The sequence below is a fragment of the Barbatula barbatula genome (assembly GCF_947034865.1).
Source record: "Barbatula barbatula genome assembly, chromosome: 24".
Lineage (NCBI taxonomy): Eukaryota > Metazoa > Chordata > Actinopteri > Cypriniformes > Nemacheilidae > Barbatula > Barbatula barbatula.
The window spans coordinates 3,728,897-3,749,112 of record NC_136787.1 but is presented as its reverse complement, the minus strand read 5'-3'; the positions used below and the strand labels follow the sequence as shown (position 1 = coordinate 3,749,112).

At 37.0% G+C, this 20,216-nt stretch overlaps 1 protein-coding gene across 2 annotated transcripts in view; it reads left to right on the top strand.

Annotated features, from left to right (window-relative positions):
* palm2akap2 (PALM2 and AKAP2 fusion) overlaps positions 1–20,216 on the top strand; it is a 74,050-nt gene that overhangs the window by 35,481 nt on the left and 18,353 nt on the right. Inside the window, exon 10 of one of the 2 annotated variants that reach the window (XM_079448409.1) lies at positions 6,391–6,473. In XM_079448409.1, coding sequence (XP_079304535.1) covers positions 6,391–6,473 — 83 coding nt within the window. Of the gene's footprint in view, positions 1–6,390; positions 6,474–16,942; positions 17,190–20,216 lie in introns of those variants that run through there. The other variant, XM_079448410.1, reaches the window with a different exon arrangement.

The following is a 20,216-nucleotide window of genomic DNA, read 5'->3' as shown; positions in this document are numbered from 1 at the left end:
AATTGGGCAGAATTGAAAAACAAATACTTTTGCTTGGCTTTGTCTTGGTGGAGATTTTAAACTGTATTAATGATACTGAAACATTAACACCCCGAGTCTCAATCCTGAACTTTTGATAGGCCAGTTAGGGCTATAATATGTTATACTCTATTTTTAATATTATACCGTTCTTTTATACTTTTTTTACATGTTTGTAGTATTTTTTGTAGTATTGTTTATTGATTCAATTTGCAACCAAGTTATATTCTGGTCTCTACTGAATTTAAAATGAAAGCTTCCTACAAAGTATAAATTATGCTGTCGCCTACTAGTTACACATCTATTTACAGATGTTTGCATCTCCATTTCATTGTTAGAAACAAATTTCTTTATCTGCTGGAAATAAAAGCAATAGGATTATTATCGACAAAACTGCCTGCTCCTAACTCTATGACCATCCACTGACCTGTTTACAAACAGCAATGAGAGAACATGATAGAAACCAGACAGAGAACATGCTGACTAAAACTCTCTAAGCCCATTCACTGCTGTTTAACACAGCCACTCCATTTACCAACATAACTACAGTATTTAGACTGATTCTCAATAACATTCTTGAGTACTTTAGAAAAACAATATTCATAGTGTAAAAATAATAAATATGGTACGGTTTGTGTGTGCGCTCATGCGTGTGTGTTCCGGAAACACTTTATAACAACTATCATAAGTAAATCCTTAACAAACATTACATAATGCTTAAAATATCATTAGTTACTATATTCAAATGTAAGATGAAACATAAGATAATGTGTTTGTTAATATTTACTAATAAACTTATCAAACATGACATAATGATTAACAGATCATTATTTAATGCAAATTTAATTGCTTACAAATGTTATTAAACTTTTCATTCATATGATAATACAGATATTGAAAACCTACAAAAGATTTGAACAGATGTCAAAATAAAATCACTTTCATTGTCACATCAATATGTAGTGCAGACAAACAGTGCAAAGACTGTACAAAAAATACAATATACATTATACACATATGCACAGAATATACACAATATACACAAGATGTTATACAAAGATTGTTATACAATGTTTGAAAGCTTTTGTTATTGTGCAACACGTTTGCTTCAGATTGAGTACTGCAAAAACATGAACAAATAATTACTGAATAATTTGCTAAAATGTAAAAATAGTAGAAGTCAAACAAAGAACAAATATATGACCTTTACGGACTGTGAATTAATAAAAAAAGCCGTTAAATGATTAGATTGTGAAGTACTTACAATTACCAAGCAAGTTTTTAACACTATTTGTAAATGTAAACGTTTTTTTCATTATATATAAAGTATATAAAATAAACTTGTAATTATTGTATAATTTGAGTGTTCATCATATGAGCACTTTCAAGTCAAGTCAGCTTTATTTATATGGTGCTTTTTACAATTTTCATTGTTACAAAGCAGCTTTCAACAAGTTGGCATGATTTATTAGGGTCTTCATGAAATGTCTGTAACATATTTTGCTTAAAAACACTTGATGGCTCATAAATGATAATGGGTTACTGCGCTCCCCACCCCCTTCCATCCGGCGTGTCAACTTAACACACGTGTAGTACTGCCATGGCAATCATTTAGTTAAATTATATTTCCTGAACTCCTCCAAAATTAATTCGTTCTGAGACTAAAAAATCTGTCACAGCAAATCCTAGTTAGCCTAGTAATGCCCTCACGTTGTGCGTGTATGCTTGCCTAAAGTTCACGGAATGCGTACTTGCTGATCTCAGGGGAATTTTAGCGCTTGTCAAGTTATACACACGATTGTGGGTAGAACTTGAATAGAATAGAATATTCCTTCAATCATACACACGCATCATACACACATGTAATTTGGGTGCATTTCGAGTGTTTAGCTAAATTGAGAGCATGTTCTGTTCGCTGTTACAGATATTTTTTGCCTAAGGATGAATTATTTGAAACATTTAAATCAAAACTAACCACACAGTTCTCCCTTGTTCATTAGTATTTTAGTATAATATTAGCTTGCCGCTATGGAGTGATTTTAGTCTCATTAATTATTCACGCATAAAACAAGATACACACATGCGTAAACAGTTTTGCATGCATAAAACCTAATTTACGTGCACATAGTATATATTTACATTTACGAAAAGCAATTCACGTGCGTAAAACAAAAGTATTTTCTCACAAGGTATGTTTCGCAAACATACAACTGCGCACAAAAGTTTCGCAAGGTTAAAATGTACACGTTTGTATTGTTATGCGAATGTCCTAATCGTGACACGCGTGTGAATTGCCTTGGACGTGTGTGTGTGTTTTTTGAGACTCTCCTGGCAACGCAACCCCTACCACTTGGGTTGTTGTACTCTTTAGCCAATCAGATTCAAGCTTACCATTCAACCAATCACAACCCGCTGAGGGCGCAGGACTCAAGGAAAACGGCTGGAGGTATAATGCGAAGAGCATAGGCCCTAAGACTGAGCCCTGTGGTACACCGTACTGGACTTTCGATTTGCGTGATACCTCATTGTTTATTGCTACATATTGAAAACGGTCGCATAAATAAGATCTAAGCCATTTCAAAGCTATTTCCTTAATACCAACATCATTTTCGAGTCTATGTAGGAGCATGCTGTGGTCAATGGTGTCGAAGTTTAACACTGGCTTTGGCTGTTCTATTTAGCCTGTGACTGACTTAGCTTCCCTTGCTATCATATGCTAATGTTATCCTCCTATATTGACAATACATTTACGTCAATTAACCTGTTGATAAATGTATATCACATCTGTAGTTTTACCTCATTAAGTTGGTCTCGGTCCCTCTTAAGGAACAACTTTGAAGCAGGAGCGGAGCCAGACATTGTAGACATTGGGGGCTTAGCCCAAATCTATGGGCATGGTCCCCCAAGGAGATTTTTTCCCCATTTATGGTAGCTACATTACTATTTTATAAGTGTTCTTTGCTTTATCATTTTGAAACCATAACATAACAAATGTTAACAATTACATTTTCTCTTCTCTTACCTGAAAACAGGCTAAATATGTCTGCTGTAAACCTGTCACTATGTTACATAAAAAAGGTAGATTAGGAATTTGAAATAAACAGTATTACTAATCTTGAATCTTGAGGCCTGTTAAGTAGTTTGCATTTCTGAATCTTAACATTTAAAAGTTTTACTGTAACCCGTTGGCTTTGTTATGTTTGCCTTCTTACATCACACTGCACAGTTAGTCATCTCCGTTCTGCAATTCAAGTATGGTTTCTATTAAGCGCCTGCCTGTCTATTGACTGAAAGTTCGATCTTCCTCAGTCTGATTGGCTGAAATTCTGCTTGGTCACTGCAATTTGATTGGCTGGAATTTGGTAAACCCTGTTTTATCTCATTTGACTGGTCAACCTTTTGACATTGACGAGCGCTAGCCGCTACCGCTGCTGCAGCTGCACTCAAAAGTGCACAGAAATCATGAGAACAGCTAGTTACATGTAGGCAAAAAATTATTACTGTTATTATTTCTTTATATCCTAACAGTGGGCCGGTCCACATTGAGCAATGGCCCGCAGGCAGACTAATCAATCAGAGTGTTAACATTATTCATTAACCGATAATCTCTGCATCAGTTAACAGTATTCACACTATAAACAGACATTTTCACAGTAATAACAAAGTCACAATAATAATAATCGGGGCTTTGGAACAAACGTTCGTGGCTTGAGTCACCCCTCTGCTTTGAAGCTAATCCTGCTTGTTCAGTCTCAGGTTGATAAAGCACTCAGGCTTGAAGTGATTCGCTCAAACAAGCAGGTTGGGAATGAGCCCTTTAATATTTTGGGAACAGATTTGTACTCAAAATTGAACAAATCTGATAAATAAGCAAACATTTCTTTGATTATGTCCTTATTTGGAAAAGCACTCGAAAAATTTAGTCTATCAATTTTTTTATAAACAAACAAGGGAGAATCTATAGTAACATTTCACCTAAATCTTTCCAATTTGTCCTGGCTAGCAAAATAAATAAAAAGGCTCACATTTGTTTGTGTGAGGACTAGGCTTGGTGAAACTAAGCGTATATTTCAATGTGTGAGAGAAAGAGCCAAAGACAGCATAGATAATTAAGATATCATATGCACCACATTATCTTGACCTCTGACCTTCAGCCAGAATGGTGTGGGCTGCATTTAAAAACACATGCACAGTTTCCCCTGCACACATCTATATCTGATCCTTACTAGCGCCTCTGTTTCTGTCACACACATATCAAGTTATTTGTCAGTACCAATCTGATAGATAAACTATCATAGAAATGCTGTAAAGATATTTCAAACAATTATGTGACCGGTTAATGCTCTGAACATTTAAGAACAGCTGTTGTTGTAAAAATAAGTCATTTAAAAATAAATATCTAATAATTTTTGTTTAACATTTAGTGATACTGTATTTAATTGAAATACAATAATTTACCCTTAGTTTCTGACCAAAAAAATAAATATCTTCAAGATTCAAGGTTTTATTTGTCACATACACAGTTATATAGAGAATATACAACAAACAGTGAAACGCAACAGGAAAATATAAATAATATAAAGTTAAAGGTGTTGTATACTGCATATAGTCAATGATAAACTGTAATTATTTACATGAGCAGGAATGTGCAAACAGATAGTACCTCAAGGTGGTTACAAAAAACAATGCAGTTAGTGCTGTGTGCGAGGAGCAATGTCACTAAATTGGATGTTAAATGTTCTTAAAGCAGCCATAACTCTGTTTCTGCATATCTCATGTGAATCTTGAGTATTTACAGAATAGTACCGCACCCTTCAAATATCCATGGAGTCTTTAGTTTGATCACATTTATAAAAGACAGATACAGCTGTACGATTATTTCCAAAAACATGCCACGCATGTGGGGGTGAGGCGGCACAAAGCACGTGCATACACATTGCCAACCAAACACAGACATCCGTTTCACTCACAGCGTGCGGTTCAAGTCCGGTGTCGTATCAAAATCTGACTCCCCATGAGATTATGATAAAATACTACATCCTATATGTCAAACTTGTTTTCTGTTGACCTTATAAAGCATGAGAAGACAACACGTTTAACATTGTAAATAAGTCAGAATGCATGAAACACCATTGCACGGTCGATGAGTACGATGAGTGAGGTCAAATGATGTTAAGAGACTGAGTTTAGGAGCCTGATGGCCTGGGGAAAAAAGCTTATCCTGCGTCTTTCTGTTTTGGCCATAAGGCTACGGAAGTGCATGTAAAAAGACAGTTACCAGGGTGGTTAAAGTCTTTTATGATTTTTGCAGCACTGCTTTTGCTGTGTTTGAGGTAGACGTCCTTGCAGGCATGGTAGAGCAGACCCTGAGAGCGAAGCAGCTGGGCTTTGCAGTCTTGGCTGGAGATGTTCCCATACCACAACGAGATACACTGAGTTAAGACAGGATTGTTGGTGAATCCCTGACTTTCCTCAGCTGTCGCAGATGGTAGTCTTTGCCTGGCTTTGCCATTGTCTGAATGTGTGAAGTCCAAGTCAGGTCCTCAGAGATGTTTACACCGAGGTACTTGTAGCTGCTAGCCCTCTCCCGGGGGGTCCCTTTGATCATAAGAGGAGTATAGTTGCACTGTACGTTCAGAGAGAGACAGTTGTCCTGGCACCAAGATGTTAAATTCTCTACCTCATCCAAGTATGCGGTCTCGTTATTGTTGGAAATAAACCACCTTATCATCAGCAAATTTGATTACAGTAGTAGCTGTGAGTAGACACACAGTCATGTGTAGAGTAGAGGACTCAGGACGCAGCCCTGTGGTGCTCCTTCGCTCAGTGTGATGGAGTTGGAGGTGAACTGGCCTACTTTCACTAGCTGAGGTCTGCCAGTGAGAAAATCTTGGAGTTTGAAAGTTAGCTTTCTGACATGCTGATCGGCAGAGTCGCACTGCCGCGATTCCATTCAAAGCGGGCGTAGAAAGAGTTTAGCTCATCAGCCAGCGACGGATCTGCTCTCTCCTCTGCAGAGGATTTAGTTCCGAAGTCACAGATGGTCTTCAGTCCCTGCCACATGCGTCGGGGGTCGTTGAGTTGAAAGTGAGACTCCACTCGTTCCCTGTAGCAGAGTTTGGCATATTTAACGAGCCTAGTCAAAAGCTGCAGCAAAAACTGCTAAACGATGCAATAATTTTGTCATGACAGTAGGTTTAAATTGTTGATTAACTAAAGTGCTTTTGCAGATGTTGATTACCCACAGACCTTTCAGTGATGTACATTAGGTGCCATCCAGGCAATCCTATAGGACATACTTGGTCCTAAGTTATCTTGACATGTTTCCACCTGGTATATGATGGCTGTTTACTTTGTGATATTCGGTTGCAGGTGGTGAGAAGGCTCGTTCTGTATTGCTGACCACAGAAAATGGACTGTATCCTGCAGCAACTTCACGGTATTCAGACGCTCTGGTAGGTCAACATGGATCACATTCACAATGTCATCTGTTACAATCGTTTTATTTCACCCTTTAACCTCATTATAGTCTTTTCCTATGCCTAGACCTGAAACCATAACCAACATCTATTAAATTGAGAAACAAAAAACTAAAATTTATTGACAAATCAGTGTTTTCCTGTGGTGGAAATGACCCAGATTTACTGGGGGGGCTCTATTTGAAGACATATTTTATGTTGTTTTAATATCATTAATGCAGAAAATCCTACTTTATATTGTGTAAATGAAATTTGCATTGTGTTTGGGGGCTATTATGAATATAAAATATGAAGATTCTTTACATTTAGAAGTGGAACACTATGTTCCCCCTTGAATTCACTCCCTGGACTCTGTCCTCCTTCACTTTGCCCCCGGCCTTGATGTTGATGTGGAAACTAAATTGGTATTAATGCATGATGTGAGCCAGAAGGTTATTTATTGATTCAAGGATGAAAAAATACATTTGTGAATAAGTTGTTTGAATGTTCCTGAGCATGCTCTTCATGCGACACCTGTCGAATGCTTTGGAGATGACTTTGTGTTTGCTAAATCATTGGTCATCTTGACAATGTTCCCAATGTTGTTTCCTACCTCATTTATCTGCCATAACCAGAATCTCACTGCTATAATGATTAGTGGGACTTATTTACGATGCAACCTATGTCAGGTATTGTGAGATGTTGTTAATGACGAATTGACGTGCTATTAAGAAGTTATACCAATGCTTAAACAATTTTTTTAGGATTACAGAGAAAAACATTAATGTCTTTGTTATATTGCTGAGGTGGTATGTTTAATTTTCCAGACATGCATGAAGACATTCTTCAGATGCCTTGAAGTTTTTTACTTTTCCTCCTGGGTCCACAGCAGGACATTGTTGCTTAATTGTTCTAGAGAATGTGCAATGCAAAAAGCCCTGGCTTTCAACATTTCAGTGTTGACCCCCCTGCGTCTGTGTTTGGTAGAGTGGAAACAAAAGCAGGATGGGGCCAGATTGAATAGGAGAGCTGTAACCCGAGCAAAGCACTGAACTCATTGTGATCAGTTCCTCGATGTACTAGAAAGGGAGAGAAACGTCCACGCAGCTCCAGTGCTGCTTTAGTCATTCATTATTCAGCGGGCGCGTGCTGAGACGCAAGCTGGACGGCAGTAGAAGCCGGCCCGTAAAAACGCTCAATGTCAAAGTTGCTGCAGCAGCGCGTGCCTCTGAACGTGCAACACTGACGCAGGTACAGACGCTTCGCTCTCACAGCTTTGGTTGGCTCGGTAGCTGTTTCATCTTATAATCTACAGCTGGAGAATTGATAAGACACTTGATGCTGTTTGCTGGTGAGAGGTAACCGTTTCTTTTTCCATCATTATTAATATATGCTTGATGCACTTGATGCAGTACACTGTATGGTCTGTGTGAAAAATGTATATTTTGCTGACACTATTGTCATATAAACATAATGGTTCCGTAGTGTGTATTTTGTCTTTGAAGAGTCATATAGTCCATTGAGAACTGCAGTGGTCATATGTTTCCTGCAGCATTTGAATGTGTGCAAGTGACCTTTGCATTGATTGCAAGACTGCACCTGTTTTATAAGGTGAATAATATTCATATATAAAAAATGATTGTATCATGCATTTAAGCTGGCATGTTATTTTCACAAGAAATGACACAAATTTAGGTCTAAGTCTTGAAACTGTATGATGTAAGTTGCACATGTCAAATGAAACATTGCAAAATACAACTGAACTTGCTGTCATGCAACACATGTCATGTACTGTAATGTGTGCAGTTGTGATACACCTGACACTGATGTGAGTGTGTCGATAAATGACACTTTAGGGATTCTCCAAAGGAGATGTTGCATGTTATGGAATCATACTTAATAGTACTGCTTTCTATAAGGGCCCGGCAAATGAAACAGAATGATTTAATATATCAATAATCTCTCCGATTTGTACATAAAATACTAAACAAGAGGAATAAATGATATGCAAATTCTCACAGTCAACAATGATCTCAAGCGTACCAGTCTAGCATCAAAATCCTGGTAATTCAGAATTTCTGCTGTTTTTAAAACAAATAGGCTACTTTGCAATAATAATTATGTTTCAGAACCTTGCTGTGAAAAGTTGGTCTAAAACTTGGTCCCCTTTAGATTTTATTCAGTTAAGACCCATCCATCTAGACAGGTTTAGTGACATATAAAATAACCAACTACAGTTTGTTTGTTTGTTTTTGTTTACATGCAAATCTTCAAATCTTGCTAATTTGAAATCAATAATTGATAATTGAATATTGAAATCAACAGTGCATAGTGGCAATTCTGTTTGGAGGTTTTAATGACTAAAAAAACATTATGAAAAGGACTTTCGCCAAAAGTGGAAAAGTAATTTCTTAGATGTACAGAATCTGTATCAGAAGTCTTAGCTACCAAACTACAGTGTGTATGTTGCATAAGGCTTGGATTTTCCAATCAAAAATTCAATGGAAACATTTTAATTACTCACAATCTAATTGGTTATTTTTTATATCTCGTGACAAACTCACATTTGACAACCAGTCATGAGACTTTGATATTGTCTATGTGTTGCAGTAATAGGATTTTAAATCTTTTTTGGTACATAAAAGTGACAGATTCTTCATGTTTCCTGAATAAAGTAATACACAGAGATACACATGATTTCTATAATATTTGTGTAATGAGCAAGGCAGGACGAGAGCCGTGAGGAGCTCCGGGAGCATAAAAGGATGAGCGACAGGAGGGTACGACGAGAGAGGACCATCCCCTCCCCATTGTCTTATGCTTCCGGAGCTCCTCCGTGAGAGATGCGAAACCGGTGCACGCGCAATTCCCTCACGGCTCTCGTCCCGCCTGGCTCATTACACAAATTTTATTTTTGCTGATTCAGGTCTTACTATTGTTCTGAGCGGAAAGTCCTTACATGGTCTCTGCACGTAACATTGTTATCTGCTATAACTAGAGATAAAATTGCTCAAGAAGAGTGAGTTGACACTACTGACAGCTAATTGCCTCTAAAAGATGTGGATGTATTGATTAAAAGTGGCCTTCACTTTAAGTAACCACGACAGTTCAACTCACTTGTTCATTACTAAATGGGAATAGAGGAAAAACACACATAACACCCTTATCCTGTTCCTGACATTAGGCTAGGCAAAAAGGACCTCAGGAAAACCCATATCCTGAAACATGCATTTAAATTGACAAAATATTAAAGAGAAAGCTCTTTCTGAACACAGAACAATGTTTGCCAAATTCCATCAACCATAAAAAAGAAAGTTGTTTATGATGACTGAAAGCCAAGAATGCAAAAACAGAATAGTTATTGGGAATTGTGAAATCTCAACTTTAAATATGCTATTCCAAGAATTATAGTACTTTTGTGGAATTTAGATCAGCTGTCATTTTGAGACACTACAAAAGTGTGGTTTGGCTTTAGACCACACAACTACATATACCAATCACAAGACTGTTTACAACTAATGATCCATCCTTATCCTGTCGCTAGTACTGTAAGTGATACAAGAAAACAGCTATCTGCATAATAATCAACAGGTGTAATGGTGTTGTGTTTAGACATTATATCTTAATGGGAAGTAGAAAGGATGTTAGCGGCTTTTCGATTTCCCTGCTGTGTAATGGAGGGCTTGTCTGATAGATGTGAGCTCAGGGGTATCATTTACTCTGCAGTTAGAAACCAGGACAGTTGAACCCATGGGGTATATTCCACTTTGTTGTCCCTGTTGTCCACTGAAGTCTGTGGAACCAGATTACATTGTGTCTGTAGCTTTTACCCATTGTCCCAAGTATAATCAAGTCTGTGGCTGTGTTGACCGCTTTATTTTTCTCTCACCTGCCACTCAGGAAAAGTGTTGCATAACACTGTGTATCAGCGCTGTCTTTTCGGTCGTTGTCATTGGCAGCTGAGCAACTCAGTATCTGTCCTAGAAAAGCACCCACCTCTTTTTAAAAGATTAAAAACATTTAGTCATTGATGCCAGACTGTGAACTTTATATTGTGATTGTCTGTCCGAGCGGTCATTCTAAAAAAAGTCTACTTTCAAGCATTTAATTGTTCCAGAGACACTAGGTTCTTACAATCTAATATTACAATCATATTTTTCCAGAATTTCTTGTTACTCTAATGCAAAATATGTGACGTTTACACAATTGACGTGAGAACTGTGAAGAAGAATAAGGATAAAACTCTGTAATTAGAATGAGACTGCGAATGTAATGAGAATGCAAGAATATTTTTCACACGGCAACGTTGGTCGGGTTTTCATGAAATTCTATTTTTGTGAAGGTTTGAAATTTAAACTTTTGCATCTTAAAGCGGATGTAACACGCTCAGTTTCTGCCAATCTCATATTCATCTTGAGTACCTGTAGGGTACTATTGCATACTTCATATCTTGGAAGAGTCTTTAGTTTGATCACATTTAGTGTTTGTTTATGTTATATATCGCTCCTAAATGCTAAGGCAGAATTGAGTGGCAGTGAAGACACACACCATCTAAATAAAGCAGGTGATCAGAGGTTGGAAATAGGATTATGTGAAGCGGTGATTAAATGCCTGTTATTTATATTACACTCACAGCTTGCCTCACATGGACATACACAACTACTTGAGAGAATGGTTATGAGAATGTTAAATATGGTTCCATTGTCGAAGGCAGCCCTTGGACAAACAGCAGCTAACTGAGTTTGTGATGCTGTTATTGAGCATTTAAAGTTAATGAAAGTAGGTCGCCATCAGGAGCTGCATTCAGAAGTCAATAGGCCAGAGTGGCTGTCACACAAATAGGATTAATCCATATATGTGGCTGTTTTAACCAGGTCATGTCTAAAGCCACGTTACATAACATTTAATGGCATTGCAGGTGCATGCTTAAAGGGACATGCTTAAAGCTGTAGAGATAGTCAACTAAATTATTCAAATTAGCATCACTCATTTGTGTGAATTGCTATATCCTACGATCTCATTGGTATGTTTTGTTATGATTTAACTTTCCCCTGTGCCGTTATGTTGAGGGGCGAGGTAAGGGGAGCCTTTTATGGCGTGTTCAGCAAAATTTGCTTTTGCGGCTGTGATTAAAGGATTTGGGGTGAAGTAAGGTGTTGGTTAGCCACATCCTAAAATATTGTGACAGGAAAAGACAGTCGTGCTGAGTGACATTAAAAAAAGGTTGTGTTCACTGACACGAAAAAAATGGGAATATTCGTGTCCATGAACACGAATGAATAGATTACAAATTTCATGTCTATGCCACGAACTGCCGTGAGACTGTTGGTGGTATATCAGCTTAACCCTTCTTTTGTGTCTTAATAGCAAACCTGTAGATGCAAGTTAGTTTGTTTGCACCTTTGATAAAGGATAAAAGTAGTAAATAGCGCAGATTTTACGCTTCACTTTTACAGTCGAGTTAAAGGAGTAGTTCACCTTCAAAATGAAAATTCTGTCATCCTTTACTCTAAAGCTAATGGTTCACAGTGATATTTTAATGGAAACTGTTAGAATTTCTGTGATGGTTTCTATCCGATTTCTATTTTTTTAGCAAGAATACTAGACAGCATAGTTAAGGATACATTTACATTTTGACAAAAGGGGCAGGGGCTTGAGTCTCCTGGCCCCTCCCCTGTGCACACCACTAATTCTACATATGAAGCAGCCCTGCATGAAACACAAAAAGCAATCCTAATTTGGAAGTGAATGGGAGACCTGGCTGGCCAATGACTCCAAAGGAGTTTTTGATGTTGTTAAGCTACAGACAGAGCACACATAATGAATTAAAATAAACGAAATATTCTTCAAATATGTGTGTTTTGGGCATTGTTCCAATATAAATAATCTGCCAGATAACATCACACCAATATAATTCATCACATACCACTAGACTTACGAATGGCATTAAACATTGATTTAATGACACATCTATATAGTACAGCCATAAAATATTAACAAAATTTAACACAAATTAAACGTGATTAGCCACTTGATTTACACTGTTTTGTTCAGGAAAATAAAAGTGAACAATACTTATTTTATATTATATAGTATTTTTATCTGCTATTTTGGTTTGATTAAATAAAAAAAATGTTAATTTTTAGTGCACTTGTTTTGACACTGAAAAAATATACTTGTTAATGTATACGGTACAGTAATAGAAGTTTATGTTGAAGTGCCCATTTTTGGTCCTTTCGGCCCCTGACACCCCCCATCCCCCCATGTAGAATATTAGAGTTTGTTCTCTTACTGTTTTGGAATTTATACTGTAAGGATTATATATTTCACTTAAAAGGCAGCAGACTGTGTAAGCAAAAAAAGCAGGTGGATCGAAATGGTTTTGTAATAGAGCTTATTTTAGGCCAGTGTTCAATGCTGATGTGTCCTGCATGAGTGAAAAAAGGCCATTGTGTGGTCTGATAGAATCACGATGGACAATCACTGTGTTTTTCACACCTGCTGTCGAGATTAAAGTGAGATTCACTGTCAGCTATTATGAAGCAGCACAGATCAAAACCATGGCAACAGACATGCAGTATATGATGAGTGAAAGAGGAAGAGGTGCTGTGCATTGTGGGAAACAAATTACAATTTTCATTAGCTCACATCAAAGGCACGACATCCATTTTCAGTTCCTACATGTGAACAGTAAAATCTGCAGCGACAAAACAAACAAAATTTTAATTTTACAATAAACAATTCACAAAAAACGTCTTAACGTTAGTGTTTAACAGGCCACTTAAACATGTATTTTATTGCTAGGAGGGTCACATGCTGAGTGCAGCAAGAACCAAAAGTCCTGAGTGTGAACTAATGAGGAATCTTCCTCCCAATTTGCCAGTCCTCCTGTATGTTTCTGAAAAAGCTTTCATCCCAGTGAATCTGTTTGTACCGAGCGCTTAAATAAATAGCTTACCAAGTAAGGGATAATGTCCAGGCAGCCGGTTGTTATCGCAGAAATGAGCCCCGACAGTGTGATCAGGAACCGACATGAAGCGATAACAGCCGGCTGCTTGTACATTATCCCACTTATTACACGGCTACCTGCCACGTGAGAAAAAAAACTAGACAGATAATGTGAATTATAAATATTTTATTAGCTCATTTTAACCGAATGCAGACCTTCCGCGAGGAAAAGTCGTCTACTTTTGGTTTTAAAGTAAGAAATGACGTGTAAACGTCACGAACAGGCAAATTGGTTTTGTGTCATTCATTTGTAAATATAATGTCAAATATGTTATTAAAGACATATTTATAATACATTTTGGTGTAATACTAAACCGCCCCTCTCAAGATGATTTGCAGCACCCGGGTTACAGGGTGTTAATAGTTTTGAGAGGTTGTTCCCATGTGCTGTTGTTGTTCTGTTTCTGTGGAGCACAAAATATTTGAAAGTGTGCGCCATATTCTGCTAAAGCTATACAGCGTGTGAACAAACTCTTTAACACTGCAAGACCGCAAAGTTACACATAAAATCAAGTTACAGTACCAACAAGTTGCATCGATGTGTGTTTAACATTCATGAGTGGATACTTTCATTCTAGGCCGGCTTGCATCTTTAGAATCTCACACACAGTCTTTCTTTTCATATCTCCCCAGCATTGAGCCTTTTGTTGAGCTGCCTGTTTATAAAGAGAGCAAGAGAGAGCGAGACCCATGTTGCCATGGCTGCTCCCAGTGTAGAGTCCATCTTAGTGCGTATCCCCTTTAAATCAACAGACCCACAAGAAAAACTGCTGTCATGGTTTCATTTTGGATGATATTTTCAGCTTTTCTGGTAGGTAATAATTTTTTACTTTGAAAGCTCATATTAAAGAACCTTTGAATTATGTGTCGGTTTGTAGAGACCAATTATGTTGCTTCATCCACCATCTTGGACGGATTTGCCCACTTTGTAAGGGGTACATGCTCTCCTGTCGATTTGGCAGCTCAAAGGTTTTGAGTTCTAGTGAACATTATTTACTCTTTGTAATTTATGAATAGTTATTTATAAAACATGCTATATAATATTTGTGTAATGTACAGAGCACATTAATAGGCTAGACCTGATTTTGCCAAGTGCTAGATGTCCTCAGTTGACCTAAGTCAACATTTAAAAAATAAAACCTAAACCCACACCAAACACTAACCCCTTAAAACCAGAGGGGAAAACAATGGTCTAGAAGCACCTAATCCTGGTTGTAAGATTAAACTTTAAATAAACTCTTAACTTATTTCTAAAATCTGATTGGTTGATGTAAATGTTGCCCTAAGGACATCAAGCACTTGGCAAAATCAGGAGAGCCACATTAATAAAGCAAGAGGGATTATAGAATGATACATTAGGTCAGTAGCCTGTACTTTATGCATTAAATATATTTCCAGGGTTTTATCAATGTCCCATAGGCTGATGACAGTTTTATTTTTATACTGACAGAAATACTACAGTAAGCCTTTGTGCTTTTTTATACCACATGTTAGGCTTTAACATTCATATAGTTTATAAAAAATGCTTACAACATCCTATTCTTACAACTAAGCTTGATCATTCTATTATGACATATATTTTAGGGGCACAAATTTAAGTTTGTCATTGTGCCTTCCCAGCTTCAATGCATTGTACAAGAAATTGAATCTCCAGCCTCTTTGGAGTTTAAATGTAATAGCATAACTGCGGTGCTATCTTTTGGACCTTGTTTGGGTTGTTCAGGCTTTGTCCTTGGAATGGTTTGAGGTTTTTCCTGTCTGGCTTGGCCTCCTGCATTGTGCTGAAAGCACAAACAAATCAGCTGCTTCCTTTTGTTGAAGTTTGTTGTCCGTTTAAAAGAGTTTAAAAAATGTCTATGTTGCATAAGGTACGGCTTGACAAATAAAGCAAATTCTTGCTAATTCTAGGCCCACCAGTGGACGGAAAATATAACACTTTGTTTTTTGCAAAAGATAGCCTGAAAGTATGAATGATATTATATTGCCTCAGATTTAAATCTGTGGTCATGTCATGTTTTGTTATCGCATGGTGCTGTTAGAGGCATTTTATTCAACACTTTTAGTCAATGTGTCATATTTGAGGGAAGGGACAAAAGACCTATACTGTCGTGTAGCTTAGAGGATAGGTTGACATAGACAGTTAAGAGAGAGATGCCTATGGTTTTAACCAATTACATTAATTGGAAAGGGCGGTCTGTATTTATAGTATGGGGAAAAAGCTAGAAATTGTGTCAAAGCTTTGCAATATGTTTCTGGGTCACAAAATTCTAAAAATGTTTGGAGCACAGGGAAGATGAGTTCATCTGGAACTTGGTTCGTGAGGAAAGTATTAGTCATAAAGGCAAAAACAATCAAATGTACACTTCTGAAGTTTTGGACGACTCATTTTTAGTAACTTTTATGTTAAACTGTTTTGTGTTTTGCCAGTACCTTGTTATTTCTGTTAGTGTTAGTGTAATATTACAGCACTTTATTTTACAGTCCTGTTTCCCATGTACATACTGTGTACTTATTATAGTAAATATTATACCTGGGTAATACTTGAACCTACCTTTAAACCAAACCTTATCCCATGTAGTTACGCAGTACTTTCTTAGCTAAATACATAGTCAGTGCACTATAGGTACACATGCTGTAAAATAATGTGCAACCCCGAAAGGTATAAATTTGTGAAAATATGTATGTGATTTTCGTATTCAGCATGTTAAACTTAGTAAAAAATCAGTAAAAATAAAGTGAAACCAACTTTTTTAGAAATGTTTTACATTGTGCAATGCTTACAGAGAAATTGAGAATTTGTTGCTGGCACAACCACAGTCTGTTGACTGATCATTTGATGCCTGCTGGATATAACACTGACAAGCACCATCAGAAATCAACAGTTCCAATCTGGTCTTCTTACATAGGACGACATGCATCTAAAACCAAAGGCAGCTCTCCTCTCTTGCTTTTTCACTGTCCCATCAGTCAATGGCTTGGTATTTAACATTTTATGTACCATATAAGGGAGGATCACTAGTCGTGTTTTTCTAAAAATGTGTAACATTTGCTTGGTTGAAAAAATTAGCAATTGGGTTTTTATAAAATAAATAATTATTTTTATTATTTCAACTGCTCACCAACTGGATTGTGGAATATTGTATATAGTAAAGGATGTGCTGCCTTCAAATATTTGCCTGAAAATAATTGCAGACATGATGTGATGCAAAGTGTGGATTCAGGCTTGCTTTTTGCTTTCCTTACTCCATTTCCTACTCACTGAGGCACTATTTTTCAGCTTTCATATTAAGTACTTTGCGAGCATACTTCTTGATCTTGTCATCATCATTCCTTTCACTTTGACAGTTATAAAGTGCACTAAAAAAAACTTCACAGGCAAATGCATATTAGCAAATGAGATCCATATAATTGCTTCTGATGCTAAGCTTGTTTTCTGATCCTAAGCCCTATGGGAGGACGTTGCTTGAATGTGCACTGCTTAGATCTGCAGTAGTGTGGAATGTTACTCCCTGTGCGCAGGCTTCGTGTTTTTATAGAGGAGGCCTTGAGCCATAATTCGAAGAGGCGTAAACATCTAATGATGGAATGCTGTAGCAGTAATTGCCATTTTATTGAGGAGTCTTGTATATCGAGGAAGCTTTGACCATGTTGAAATACACAGCACCTTGGGAAGTTCTCTGCCTCGCTTTGGAAAAGATCCCAAGGGTAAGATATCTTTATTTCAGGTACTAGACTAGTGTCTGGGTGGTGAGCATTAGAGGTGGCTGGTGCAGACATGTTTGTTATAATAGCTTGTTTTTGTCTTGTTAACTGAGTGATGAAGAAGCTACAACACACAGCAACATGTGGGAAAACTACTATTTTGTTGAAGTTAGTAAATAAGTAGGTTATAAACTTAAATAACAACTTGTTACAAGTGAGAAAGTGGGTGTGTTTTGTTATTGTTGATGTTTACAGTGTTATTACTTCCTTTTCTTTAAACTATTTGTTTAAATCTGTATTTGCTGTCATCTATACTTTTGTCAGTGTTCTGTATAACATGATTTTTATATGTTAAGCAATTTGAATATCCAATGTCTACATGTTATTGATCAGAATAATGTGTAGATGTACAATTAGGTTCAAAATGCAGACCAGCTGTTCTTTTTCTAAACAACCATTTTGAAATTGCTGAAAACAAGGTTTACCACATTGCAGCAGTTTTTTAGAGAAGATGTGCTCTATATTTATGCTCCCAGAGGGCTCAGAAAGCAGGTTAACCAAAGGTTTGAGGATCACACTGCTATCGTACAAGGTTTGGTCCCACTTCGTACTAGGCGTCCCTGCTGTGTACTTACATTAGATAAAAAACATTAAAGAATTGAAACTTTCAAAAAGCTTTAAATAGATCATATTTGTTTGGGTGCCACATTGTGGTTAGGCCTAGTCCGCATGTACATGTGTATTTTTATAACGTTTTTCCTACTTTGTTTAAAAAAAATCGCATACACATGAAAACGCTAAAACATGTTATGAAACCCGGTCATGAACATGCCAAACCAACGCTAACCATAAAGCCGTGTTGGCCAATCAGAAGCCTGGAATCGGATGCCAAACAGAGGAGATTCTAAAAATCTTCAACATGGCAGATATAAGGCTTACGGGAATGTTTACGTGTGGACGAAGGGTGGTTTTCAAAATACCCGTATTTCTGTGAACATTAGTGTGATGTGGGGACAGGGTTTATAGCATGGCACCATCAATAACACTAGCTTCACTTTTAACCCAATTATAATACTAATATTAGTTTAGGATTATAGGTGTTTCCTGGATTTGGAAGGCTGTAACTGCATTTAGAAAAAATACAGCCCTTATTAGTTTGATAAAAGTGTGTTAATTACTACTTAATCAAATGTCAAGGAGGGTTTTTTGTGACATAAGGTAGCGCAAGGTAAACATCATCAATGGGCTGGGCAATGGTAGCAGGGGCGTTCAGGATGCAATGAGACCCACGGTACGTACCTAAGGTAGTGTATTGCATTATTTCGGTTTGGTTTGATGTTGTTTCATGCCTATTTTTGAGTCACATATAAAAATATGTCAGTGTTAATATTCAACTTTTTGTGTCCTTTTAATGAAAAAAGTCATAGTCTAGTTAGGATGTCATGAGGGTCAATAAATTATAACAGAATTGTCGTTTTCATGGGAACTATTCCTTTAAAATTTTGCTGTTGTAATATTATTTAACTATGCGGTAGAAATTGACCTTTTTCACGTTTCTGGGATTTGCTATAGCAAATAGCAAAAGAAACTTTCAACAAAATAAAAAAAGACTGAACTCTGAAGTCTGATAACAGCAGCCAAAAGAGAGAATGAGGTCCAATTTACGTGACTTCCATAGACACTGTATAAGAAACACCCTCGCATTGGCATAAACTATTTTATTTGTGTAATTTGATGCAAAGGTAATATAATACTTAGTATAGTGTTATGAACGTGCATACAAATAAAAATAAGGAAACTTTGGGAGATTTACAATGCTGATGACGGCTTGTGAAAACGGTCCATCTGTTGTAGCCAGTCAGGAATGGGCATTGATCAGTGCAGAAATTTCACAAAAGAACATTCGTTATCAACCGCTCTGATCACATTCAGTAAAGGTATTCGGTGCAAAATGTTTTTCTGCCAGACATGAAACATCTACAATGCTGTTGGTGTTACATTTTACTGGAAAATTTGACTTATTTTGATGTTACTGAAATGTCATTCGAAGTCGTTTTAGAGATGTCCGTTCAAATAAACACAAGCTGTAGAATTCATTCATTGGTTGTTCTCCTTTGACCTTTTTTGTGAGGTCGCAAGCCTGTAAGGGCCAGTGCACTTGACATCCCTTGAGTAACACATTATCCTTTAAGCCAATTCAGCTTTCACTCAACAGGACTGGTGCCATTATTAATGACCCTTAAGCCAGTTTACTTTCAGAACATAAAGCCAAGTTCAGCTCTATTACTTTTTTTTTAACTTTATGTCATGTGCTAAAGCTAGTAAATAAAAAAACTATGAGCTTTACTTACTTGGTGGCAACAACACGATTGTGCTTCCCTGATGAGACCATCCTTGGTTAGTTTAGGGTGTTGATGTTTCCCAGTTTTGGGCCAATGCACTTGACAATCTCCAGATGCACCTATTCTAACTGTCTTATCTTTGCCATAGATTACAGGTCATATTTTAGGCATGGTGTTGTTGAGCACAATATCCTGCCCTCTTAAAAATAAAGGTGTTTAAAGGGTTCTTCACAGTAAGACCACTTAAGAGCCTTTTTAGGTTCCACAAAGAACCATTCAGTTAAGAAACTTCTGAAGATCTAATTCTTTTTTTAAACAGAAAGGTTCTTTGGAAATTTAAAGGTTCTTTGTAGAACCGTTTAGACAAAAAGGGTTCTTCTATGGCATCATAAAGCACCTTTATTTTTAAATTCCCAGTAAGATGCCTTGGAACTCGCAGCATTATTTGATGTGTGGACGAAATCTCAACTGAAAAATGCAGAAACCACTTTTAAAATAACCTATAGCGTTTCATTAACGGTTTCATCAGCCTGGCATTTAACAGCATGATAGCCACAGTGGTGTGAAAATCTATTGAAAAGAATAGGAAGATCAGTGATACCTGTAATGTGTCATTTGAAGCTTGTTATTTACGTTGGTGAGTGACACTGGTGTCTGTCTTCTCCTTTAGTCATCAAGGCTGCGATGT